Below are 12987 nucleotides of genomic sequence, written 5' to 3' on the forward strand. Positions count from 1 at the left end.
CCTACATGGAGCCTGCTTCTTCCTCTGCCTGGGTCTCTGCCTCTCTCTCTCTGTGTCTTTCATGAATAAATAAATAAAATCTTAAAAAAAAGAAAAGAATATTTAACTTTATACTCTCCAGAAGGAAATCATTCAGTTTAATAATGACCAGCAGATCCACAAACTCTATACTACTATCAATACAGCTGACAATAATAATACCATAGAACTTACTTAAAATGCTTTAAAGTAAATACAATATAATGAAAAAATTTTAAGCTGCAATCTTAACTTCTGAAAAATAGATAACAGGTGTGCCTGGGTACCTCAGTTAGTTGGGTGTCTGCCTTCAGCTTGGGTCATGACCCCAGGGTGCTGGGATGGAGCCCCACATCCAGCTCTCTGCTCAGCAGGGAGCCTGCTTCTCCCTCTCCCTCTGCCTGCTGCTCCCCCTGCTTGTGCTCTCTCTCTCTCTCTCTCTGTCAAATAAATAGATGAAATCTCAAAAAAAGAAAAAAAAAAGGTAAGAGACATATACAACAAAATTACAAAATATATAAATGGTATGTGGTTCTTCCAGTCTGTTCCTGTCTCCCTACTGCCCAGTGCAACCATTGCTCACATTTTCCTGTGTATCTTCTGGGGTTAGCCTTTGCATTCCATTTATTTCTAATGTTTGCTATTTCATTTATTTGTTTACTTTAGATGACTCCAGAACTGATGATAAAAGCATGTACTTTTTATACTGGACATTTAGTAAAGACTCACTTTTGGTAAGAAAATGATTTTTACATACTATTTATTTGTGTTTTTATTATTAATATTTTCCACATGAAGAACTCATTTTTGGCCAGTTGTTCTGATTTTATCTATTTAATCATGTCTCCACCATTTTGCATTGTATATTTCTTGTATTTTTTATTTGGCTTTTATTTAATTAAAATATGTTCTTTACTTCTTCAAGGCATTGCTTTAAAAAAAATAAAACTTCAAAATTGAAAGGATAGGTTTACAATATCTTCATCTGAAATCCTTGGAGATATGTTTTGAAATTTAGATTCATTTTCTTAAAATTTTTTACAAAGATAACTCCTGCATATTCTAAATATTATATAACATCTTCAGTGGTGTTTGGGCAGCATGTTGGAACCAAACATGTTCAAATATATTAGTATTTCTACTCTATGTATTATGTAAATGTATATAAAATGAAATGTATATGAAATGAAGTGGAAAAAAGACTATGAACAGCTATGTGTCAAATCCAGGAAAGATTTTGATGCAAAATTAGTTTTTAAAGTTTTATTTAAAAAAATTTTAAAAAATAAATTTTTATTTATTTATTTTAAAGATTGATTTATTTATTTTAGAGACAGAAAGTGGGAGTGGGGGGTGGAGGGTGAGGGCGGACAGAGAGAGAGAGAGAATCTCAAGTCAAATCTGTGTGAGTGTGGAGCCTGATACAGGCCTGGATCCCAGGACTGCAAGATCATAACTTGAGCTGAAATCCAAATTCGGATGCTCAACCAACTGAGCCGCTGAGGTACCCCAATGCAAAATTACTTTAGGTCAGGTCTAGTTTTGCCTCTAAATAGGTTACAACAAAAACGTCTGAATTTCAGATCTTTTCTGGGTTTTAGAAATGTAGCAGAAGGAAGGAAAATGCAAGGACTAGCTGGAAACAAAACAATAACAATAATTGAACAATTTGTTTCTATACTGTGGTTTTAGGGGAGACAAAGGAGGTATTATTACTCCTTCTCCCTCGCCATTTATTAGTAATGTACTGCCATAATATCAAAATACTATTTTTCTGTACTTTCTGCCTATAGCATTTGGAGAGACATAGCAATACCTCTTATAAATGAAGAGGATATTCTAGCTGAAAAAATGGAAAAAGCAATAGAATATGACAATTTCAGACTTCAAAAATATGTATTTCGTCTTTGGCACTCTTATGCAGCAGGTCAAAAAAAACTACTTACAGGTAAATCCTTACATACTAGCAGTTGGTCTTTGTATTCAGGTATTCAAAGAATCAACACATTTAACAATTAAGCAGTTTGTACTAGAGAATTTGTTATGATGTCTAGAGAACTGTCATGAAATATAAAACCACTAATTTAAAATATTTAATGAAATTTGTCTCAAAGGGTTTTTTTAAAAAAAGATTTTATTTTATTATTTATTCATTCATGAGAGACACGGAGAGAGAGGCAGAGACAAAGGCAGAGGGAGAAGCAGGCTCCATGCAGGGAGCCGGACGTGGGACTCGATCCTGGGACTCCAGGATCAGGCCCTGGGCTGAAGGGGCTGCTAAACCGCCGAGCCACCCAGGCTGCCCTCAAAGGGTTTTATTGTAATAGAAAACAGGCATGTTTAAAATGAAATCCTATATGTATTTGTGTGATGTATGTACAAATAAAAATATAGATAGGGATCTACTATCATCATTTTTACTCACAGAGAGCTGGTATATCACAGACAGGTACCGAAATGGACTATTTCTTATAGAGAGTTTTCCATTCTTTACAGATGTTTCATTTAATGGATACACGAGGAAACAAAGAAAACAAATTTTCTTTTCCTTATACCCTTGATAACTGTAATGAATAGACAATGCATGTACATGATCTTTGGAACAGGAATCGGGAACTCCAGCCTTTTGCTCAGAATTCAGCCACTTCACCAAATACTGGTTTATGGCTGCTGCAAACCAGAGAATCATTTCCTCTTGATATCTCAGTTACAGTGAGCCCTCTGAAGGTTTTGGTTTTGTTTTGTTTTATTTTTTAGAGAGGAGAAGAGAGAGAGCAAGCACACATGGGAGCATGGCGGGGGGTGGGGTGGGGAGAAGTGGCTTAGGAAGAGGGAGAGAGAGAATCTTAAGCAGACTCCATGCCCAGCACAGGGCAGAGGATGGGACTCAATCTCATGACCCTGAGATTACAACCTGAGCTGAAATGAAGAGTCGGAGATTTAACTGATTGAGCCACCCAGGTGCCCTCTGAAGGTTTTAGCATAAGATTGATGGGCCTCTAATTCTGAGAAGAAACAATTGGCTGCAGCTTAGAAGCCACGGCCTTCTTAAGTGGTGTCCCTGGGGCCTGCCCTTAGTCATCCTCCTTTCTGGCCTGGCTCATATGTTTGAGCTTTGAGATCCTTGGTTAAAACACAAAATGGAGCAGTTTATTTAATCATAGGGCATTCAACTAAATCAGAATACCACCTGATAACTGTATTTCTATGAATAAGTTTGGAAGTTCTGGTTTTATAAAAAACAGAGTTGATTAAAAAAGAAAAAGAAATTATATATCATATATGTCTTGATGTGTTATTACATCTATTATATCTTAAAATTTTTTAAAAGGTTCTATTTATTTATTTGAAAGAGAATGAGATAGCGAAAAGAGCATGAGCAGGGGGGAAGGGCAGAGGGAGAGGGAGAAGCACACCCCCTCAAGCAGGGAGCCCGACTCAGGGCTCAATCTCAACACCGCAAGATCATGATCTGAGCCAAAGGCAGATGCTTAACCACCTGAGCCACACAGATACACCTACATCTTAATTTCTAAGGGCAAAGGTAATGTTTACAGGTTAATAAAGTTTCAGGAGTAAAAATCTGCTGTCAAAAGTAATTAATTTTAGATGTAATGAAAATCAAGCAAGAATTGTCAAATATAATATTGGTTTATATTATTAACATGATAGAATATTATACACTTTGTTTTTTTTTGGAAACATCTTTAAATATATGCAATAATCTAATAAATCTTCTTTAGAAGCACTATTGCGAATACGAAAGATGTGCCACCATTACAAGCTAATAATTACCCTGACTAAATGGAGAGATAAAGCAAGATATGAGTATAAAAAGAGAGAAGATGAGCTGGTATGTTATCTTGGAAACTTAATCTTTTTTAGAAACTGAATTTTGCTGTTATACTGATGTTGCTTCGGATAATAATGGTATGCATGGAAAGTACTAAAATCCTGAATATTATGTACTTTTAAAAAATATTTATTTATTTGAGAGAGAGAGAGAGAGACAAGTAGCCTTACTGCTGAGTGAGGAGCTGGATGCAGGGTTTGATCCCAGGACTCTGGGATGATGACCTGAGCCAAAGTCAGACGCTTAACTGACTGAACCACCCAAGTGTCCCAATATTATATACTTTTGATGGGGTCTTTACTCTTTTAATTTAATAATTTAAATTTTACTTCATCTACCAAAAATATTTTCTAATAAATTCTGTTGTTTCATTTCAACTATGAACACTGAGGAAAAAATCATTTCAACATTTTGTTTAAAATTATTTTTAAAAACTAAGAATTTTGTTTAAGCAAGTGTTATATAGATGTCTAAAATTGAAGAGAAAAATAAAATTGAAGAGAAACTATATGATATGATAAAGACTGAATAAATTTTTTCTTTTCTAGATAAGATTAAATTATTATTCTTAACATTCAATGAATTAATTATGATTTTAATATCAAATTATTTTAAAAATTACTAAATTGCTAAACTTAAAGGATTATTCTTAACTGAGACACCCCCTAGGAATTAAAGCAATTAAAACAGAGGACCCAAGCAAATTTCTCCAAACTTAAAAATATCTCTAGTTTGCTTAACTTATTAGTACATTATTATTTAATGTTGTTTTAAATATTCACACTATTAGGATCAGACATAGAAAAATGGAATTTTTTTAGTTGTATTACTTCAGAGGCAATGTTTTATCAATAGTATTGAGATGCAAAGTTTGGGCAGCTCCGGTGGCTCAGCGGTTTAGCGCTGCCTGCAGCCCAGGGTGTGATCCTGGAGACCCGGGATCGAGTCCCACGTCAGGTTCCCTGTATGGAGCCTGCTTCTCCCTCTGCCTGTATCTTCTCTCTCGCTCTGTATCTCTCATGAGTAAATAAAGTAAAATATTACAAAAAAAAAAAAAACCACACCAAAGTTGGTATAAATAAGAAAGAGAAAAATAAGAAATTAAACTCCCTGTTTTGGAGTTCCTCCATGGAGGGCAGGGTCAATGCCTCCCACCCCTCACTGGTTCAGATGTTGAGATTGATGATACTGTATACATACCAAGAGGGTTAAAGAAAAGAGAGATTGGAAATATTTATGTTTGGAACAGTGCTAGAGTCTGCAGAGGACACTGAGATGCATAAAGCATAATTCTCCCTCTCTGGAAGTTTTTCATCTATTGAATTGGTGTTCTTATGGGATGTCCTCTAGCATTTGCCTTTGGTGGAGTACATTTCAAATGTTGCCAGTTTAACACTTGTACTTTATGTACCACTGTTTAAGTCTGCTTGTTCAGTGTTTTATCTTTTTTTTCTTTTTTAAAAATATTAATTTATTTATTTGAAAGAGAGAGAGTGCATGCATGTGGGGAGGGAGGTATGTGGAAATGGGCAGAAGGAGAGCAAGAGAGAATCTCAAGCAGACTCCCCACTGAACAGGGAGCCTGATGCAGGGCTTGATCTCACGACCCTGAGATGGTGGCCTGAGCCAAAATCAAGAGTCAGACGCTTGACTGAATGAACCACCCAGGCACCCCTGTTCAGCGTTTTTCAACACTGTGTACTAAGCTAGTGTTTTGACCCTGGTTCCCTCCATGCCTAATCAATGATTGTCTAATGGTGAAATAAGTGTGCATGACTAGTCTGCCCCTTTTCCACCCCTCTTGGACTGAACATCCCTGAAGCAATATTGTTCTTTTAATCATCACTATACACAGAGCATAATGTTTTGCATGCAGTAGGTGTTACATATTAATATATTATAAAACACTATATTATATATGATACCATATTATTCTTAATATTGATGTATATTATTAATTGGGTGTTTAGAGAAAATATTTTCTTCTAGCTATGCAATTTCTTCACCTTACAGTCACTCACTTAAGTGGGTAAAGTGAGGATGGCAGGTATGTTCTGGGAAGAGAAGCACGGAACACTTCTGTGTGCTAGTTCTTTAATGTGTGCTCTTCCTTAGGCACACATATGGATATAAAATTATATGTATATATACATATATATACACACACACCAATCAAAATGTAACACTTACTTACTCTTATGGCTTTTTCTTGATTATGTGGTTTTAAGGAATGTACTGAAAGTTGAAATGGGGACTTCTTGTAACAATAAATCAGGAAAGTCCCCAAGTGCTTTCCTCTGACTCTTTCTCTCTCTCTCTCTCTTTTTTTTTTTTTTTTTTGGTCTCTGGGCCAACCACCTCCTTTCCATGCCCCAAATATCAGTTCTGTCATTACCAAAACCTTGACTCTGTGGGTTTCAGCTTCCTCACCTGAAAGAGGACGCTGGACCACATTTTTGAGGTTGCTGCCTATGCCAATGATATCTGACAACTAATGGAAATGATCTCTAATGCTCTGGTGTCTAGAGAATATTAAACATGCTATGGACAAAGATAGTGGTGATGATAATAAATAATGTTTAATTGATGCTATTATGGTGTCAGGTACTGCGCTTTATATATATCATCTCATTTTAACCTTTACAACAATTACATGGAATTTGTCAATTATTGTCATGGCAGATGTTAAAACATGAACTTCAACTGCGAAAATGGAGAAGCAAGGTAAAAGTAGCTGCTAAAGAAGAACCCATTCCTCCTGAATACAGTCTGTCTAAAGCCTCTCTTCTAGGCGAGATTCCTGAATGTGACATTTCACTGTTACCTGAAAGAGCAGTCTCACAGGTTTGTATGAATTCACGTATTGTAACTAGTCATTTTCACAATGTCTACGTAAAGAGTGGTTTTAGGGGCACCTGGGTGACTCAGCTGGTAAAGCGTCTGCCTTCAGCTCAAGTCATGATCTCAGGGTTTGGAGATGGAGCCCTGCACCAGGCTCCCTGCTCAGTGGGGGAGCCTGCTTCTCCTCTTTCCTCTACCCCTACCCTAGCTTGTGCTCTCTCTCTTTCTCTCTCTCAAATAAATAAATAAAATCTAAAAAAAACCAGTGGTTTTATAAACCTTACATGAATGATGGAAATCCTATTTCAAAGAAATATGTTCTTTTTACAACTAGCTTTGGATTCAACTCATTTTTTAAGAGGTCATCCTTTTGGATGGTTATAAGATGAATCTAACAATCAAAAGTGGAGAAAGTAAAGCTGTAGAAAATAAGAAGGAAAGGAAAACATTCTTCCATCAAGCATACATTGTCATTTAAGGTGGAATAGATTTTAGATACTCCGGCACTTACTTTTTTTAAAAAAATATTTTATTTATTTATTTATTCATGAGACACACACACACACACACACAGAGAGAGAGAGAGAGAGAGAGAGAGAGGCAAAAACACAGGCAGAGGGAGAAGCAGGCTCCATGCAGGGAACCTGATGTGGGACTTGATCCTGGGACTCTAGGATCACGCCCTGAGCTGAAGGCAGATGCTAAACCACTGAGCCACCCAGGGATCCCTGCGGCACTTACTTTTTAATCTTTAATCCCTAATCTTGTAATCATAATATTATGCCTTCACTCTAGGATGTAAATAGGCTTGTCTTTTTTCAAAAAAAATTTTTTTTATTTATTTTTTTCATGAGAGACACAGAGAGAGAGAGAGGCAGAGACACAGCCAGAGGGAGAAGTAGGTCACGACCTGAGCCAAAGGCAGGCGCTAAACTGCTGAGCCACCCAGGGATCCCAGTAAATGGGCTTGTCTTATTGCAACTTTCAGATAGTTAAAATTTTTATATTATCTTTTTTTCCTTAGATTGTGAATTCAAAAAAGAATTGGGTAGTTACAGTTTACAAGTCATTGAACTGATCAATGAAAATAAGCCATAATTCCAATTACTAGTTATATTCTCTTCTATTTTGGTAGATAAGTACCTTCCACTTTGTGAGATCACCTGGTAAGTGGTGGAAGAGCTATAAAATATGATTTTATTCTGATTGATGGCAGCTTCACATTATAAAATTCCATGTATTAAATACACCCCACTAAATGTACAGAATTAAGGTCAAATTGTATTTGGGAACAAGATATCTGTGTGTCTGTATTTAATCTTGCATTTTATCTATATCATGGGGTTAGAATAAGGGTATTTTCACCCATAATTTCCTCTTTACAAATTGTCAGTCATATCTTCTTTGCTTCCGTTGTCTGAGGAGACATCCAGAAAAGGGCTTCTAAGTCTGAGGTCAAAGAACTTACTGCCTGTGTTTTCTTATAGGAGTTTCAGACCTCAAATTTAGGTCTTTAATAATCTATTTTGTGTTTATTTCTGTGTACAGTGTAAGAGAGTGGTCCAGGTTTATTATTTTGATGTTGCTGTCCAGTTTTCCCAACACCATTTGTTGAAGAGACTGTCTTTTTCCATTGTGTGTGTGTGTGTGTGTGTATATATATATATATACACATACATATATATATTATTTTGCATGCTATAGCTATATAGTATATCTTGAAATCTAGGATCGTGATACTTCCAGTTTTGCGTTGGCTATTTGGTGTCTTTCATGGTTCCATACGACTTTTAGGATTATTTGTTCTAGTGCTCTGAAAAATGTTGTTGGTATTCTGACAGTGATTGCTTTAAATATGTAGATTGTTTTAGGTAGTATGGACATTTTAAGAATATTTGTTCTTCTAATCCATGAGCATGGAATATCTATTTGTTTGTATCATTGCCATTTTCTTTCATCAGGGTTTTATGGTTTTTGGAGTACAAGTCTTCTACCTCCTTGGTTTATTCCTAGGCATTTTACTCTTTCTGATGCAATTATAAATAAGATTATTTTTATAATTTTTCTTTCTGTTATTTCATCGTGTATAGAAATGCAACAGATTTCCATATATTAATCTTGTATCTTGTGACTTCACTGAATTCATTTACTTGATCTGGTAATTTTTAGGTAGACTCTTTTGGGTCTTCTGTATATAGTACCATTGTCATATGGAGGAAAGGAAATAATAAAGATTAGAGCAGGAATAAATGAAATTTAGACTAAAAAAACCTTAACAACAATAAAAAAGATCATGAAACCAGGAGCTGGTTCTTTGAATGGATAAACAAAATTGATAAATCTTTCACCAGACTAGACAAGAAAAAAAAGAGAGAGGACTCAAATAAACAAAATCAGAAATGAAAGAGATGTAATGACTAACATCACAGAAAAACAAAGGATTATAAGAGAATATTGTGAAAAATTATATGTCAACAAGTTGGACAACCTAGAAGAAGTGGATAAATTCCTAGACACATAGAACCTTCCAAAACTGAATCATAAATAATAAAAAAGAAAATTTGAATGGATTGATTATGAGCAATGAAATGGAATCAGTAATTAAAAACTCCCAATAAACAAAGTCTGGGACCAGATGGCTTCAAAGATGAAGTCTACCTAATATTTTAAAAAGAGTTAATTCCTGTTCTCAAACTATTCCAGAAAATAGAAGGGGAAGGAAAGCTTCCAAATTCATCCTACGAGGTCAGCTTTACCCTGTTTCCAAAACCAGACAAGGACACTGCAAAAGAAGAAAATTAAAGGCCAATATCTCTGATGAACATAGATGCAAAAATCCTCAACAAAATATTAGCAAACTGAATCCAACAATACATTAAAAAACATTCTCCATGATCAAGTGAAATTTTTCCAGGGTTACATAGGTGGCTCAATATTTGCAAATCAATCAACATAATATATCACATCAACAAAAGAAAGGATAAAAACCACATGATCGGGGATTCCTGGGTGGTGCAGTGGTTTGGCACCTGCCTTTGGCCCGGGGTGCGGTCCTGGAGACCTGGGATGGAGGCCCGCTTTGGGCTCCCGGCAGGGGGCCTGCTTCTCCTTCTGCCTGTGTCTCTGCCTCTCTCTTTCTCTCTGTGTAACTATCATGAATAAATAAATAAGATCTTAAAAAAAAAAAACACATGATCATCCTAATGGATGCAGAAAAAGCATTTGACAAAGTACACCTCTACTCATGATAAACACCTTCAACAAAGTAGAGTTAGAGGGAACATACCTGAGCATAATATAGGCCATATATGAAAAAACCCACAACTAACATCATACTCAATGATGAAAAACTATTGTTTCACTCTGTAGTCCTTAGCATCTTCTTGCTTATTGCCTCATGGTTGCAATATGGCTACTCCACCTCCAGCCATATCTTCACTTATCAGGCCTGAAGAAGGGTGAAAATCACAGTGGTAGGAAGCAAAAAGATTGGCTGATTCCTGTTTTGTAGAAAAGCCAGTTTCCCCTAGACCCCACAGTCAAGTCTTTCACTGATATCTTTAGGCTAGAAATTTGTCATGTCTAACTGCAAATTGCTAGGCAGGAGGGGACTTTGAGTGGGGATTGAGTAAGTTACCACAGATAAGAAGCAAGCAAGTATTTAAGAAGTCAGTATATAATTGCTGCAAAGGAATTCTGGTTTAATGCTCTTCCCTCTTCCAATTCAGAGAAGCCAAAATGTCAATTAATAAAGCATCAGTGTCCAGAGTCAGGAAACCATCTCATTAAGTGGTCCAGGGCCTAATACAGACTTGTACATGGAAATTTCAACACTTATGATGAGCTATGAACTGGCATGTTTTCTCATAAGAAGTGTTTTGATTGATAATACAGAAGAAGTGGTTTCATGTACTCCCTCACTGATTACCAGTAATATTACTTTAGGCAATTTCAGCCCTCTTGGCACTTGATCTGCAAAACTTCCCCGCTCTCTTCTCTCCAACTGAACTGTAAATTTATGGAGAAGAGCTTATGTTGGATTACTTGAAGTTTCAAAACAATGAAAGTCATTGCCACTTTTTGCATTTTACATATTATTTTCTGATATCACATCATGGGGAATGATCAGGATTCCTCTCCTTCCTTCTACCCTGATTCCTGCTCCCATTTTCATGTGGGACTACATAGAGTCTCTTTGGGATCATACTGATAGAGTCTATCAGAGTGCTCAAACCATAGCATGATCTTGAGAAAGGAACGTAGAGATTTCTGTGTTGATATTTTATCTTTTTTAGGAGCTAAGGATCTAAGAAATCAAATGACATTCCCAAAGTCAGACAGCTACAAAACTGAGACCAGGACCTGATTTTGCTAATTCTTGACTAAAATTATAAACCCTATACCATTCTGTTTATTTTTCTTGGAGAATTCTAGAAAAATGGAATGTGTACATGAATATTTTACTTCTGAGACAAAAAAGGAATGGAACCATTTATATCTGTTTAGTTGTATTACCCTTAAAAGTAGATGAATAATATTTTTCTTTTCAAAATGACTAAATCTTGTTACGACACTAAAGTACAGCATTATTTTTGGATATTCTCATTTTTTTTCCCAATCAAATAAATTGTCAAGAATGTCTATTAAAAATGCTAAGGAGGGCAGTCGGGATGGCTCAGCGGTTTAGCACTGCCTTCAGCCCAGGGCCTGACCCTGGAAACCCGGGACCGAGTCCTACATCGGGCTCCCTGCATGGAGCCTACTTCTCCCTCTGCCTGTGTCTCTGCCTCTCTCTCTCTGAGTGTCTCATGAATAAATAAATAAAATCTTTAAAAATAATGCAAAGGAAATAAAATAATGAAGATTTTATTTGTTTACTAGTGAAAGCCTGGAAATTAATGATTCTAAGACTCACGTCTTAAACAGTTGGATTTGTTAAGCTTGTTAATGCTATAGATTCTCAAGGACTTAAGGAAAAATGATGTTATAAGCATGAAAATGTAATGTGAGTTGGATATAACTTTATTTAAAGTTTTTGAAAGTGTTGGTCTTTTTTATTTTTTTAGAGATATTTATTTATTTATTTATTTATTTATTATTTATTTATTTATTTATTTATTTATTTATGAGAGACACAGAGAGGGGCAAAGACACAGGAAGAGGGAGAAGCAGGCTCCCCATGGGGAGCCCCATGCAGGACTCGATTCTGTGACCCTGGAATCAGGCCCTGAGCGGAAGGCGGACGCTCAACCGTTGAGCCACCCAGGCATCCCAAAACTGTTGGTTTTTAAAAGAAATTGAGATCTGTACAATTTAGGTTGTCTGATTTTTTGATGGAATAATTGAAAACAGCAATCTGGAATGTGATACAATTTGAACTTGGAAAACACACCGACACTGCAGCCTTGCTTTTTAGGTTCAGTTACATCAACCCATGAAAATAGGTCAGGTTCTGTTTTATAACCATTTTCCTTAGTATCATTTACCCATTGGGAAAGGCTGCTTAGTTAGCAGATGGTAGGACTCATACACTATCTCTCAAATTCAGGGCTAGCTGGAGGGTTAGCTAAGACCATTTTCCATGAAAATGCAAGATTGGTTGTTTTGGTTTTTTTTTTGGTATCTGTGTAGTTTGGCAAGCAATACAGAGAAAGCCTCATGTTGAGAAATTTGGAAAGTCTAAATAATCTTGTTAGGTAATGAATGTGGTTGTTTTAAAATAAAAAAAATTTGATCAGCTTAATAATATAAGCAGTGTCTTAGGGCTGCCTTTTATTTATTTTATTTTATTTTATTTTATTTTATTTTATTTTATTTTATGCTGTCCTTCATTTTAAATAACTATAATATTTTGTTTGTTTGTAAAAGATAGTAGCATGTGAACTTGCAGGGAGTTATAAAATCACCTTCAGTGTTGATGACTCATCTTCTCACTCAGAAAGAAACCCCTTAAAACCCCTGGATAGCTATTAAAACTTGTGCCATGTTGCAGGAGAAGATCCAGATGGTTCAGGCCTGTTGGATTAAGCTACTTAGAATTGTAAAACAAAAGAGAATTCTCAATGACTTTTTAAATCCATGTTTTGATAACCTCAGGGGTCAGAGCGACCTCAATTCACTGAAGCAGAGAGTGGTTCCAGGTTTCATAGGCATGTATTATGGGAACTTCAGATAAGAGAAGATTCCAAAACCTTGCTCTATCAAGGAACTATGTGTGTGTTGGCTCGATCTGTGGTGTGGTGAAAAAGCAGCTGGAGCAAAACATCTAAAAATTG

At 36.0% G+C, this 12987-nt stretch overlaps 1 protein-coding gene across 1 annotated transcript in view; it reads left to right on the top strand.

Moving 5' to 3' along the window:
• FBXL13 (F-box and leucine rich repeat protein 13) overlaps window positions 1-12987 on the top strand; it is a 204839-nt gene that overhangs the window by 24083 nt on the left and 167769 nt on the right. The window contains exons 4-7 of the mRNA XM_055301082.1: window positions 685-752; window positions 1812-1966; window positions 3762-3871; window positions 6554-6715. Coding sequence (XP_055157057.1) covers window positions 685-752; window positions 1812-1966; window positions 3762-3871; window positions 6554-6715 — 495 coding nt within the window. The remainder of the gene's footprint in view (window positions 1-684; window positions 753-1811; window positions 1967-3761; window positions 3872-6553; window positions 6716-12987) is intronic.

This window comes from Nyctereutes procyonoides, unplaced genomic scaffold, assembly GCF_905146905.1.
Source record: "Nyctereutes procyonoides isolate TBG_1078 unplaced genomic scaffold, NYPRO_anot_genome, whole genome shotgun sequence".
Lineage (NCBI taxonomy): Eukaryota > Metazoa > Chordata > Mammalia > Carnivora > Canidae > Nyctereutes > Nyctereutes procyonoides.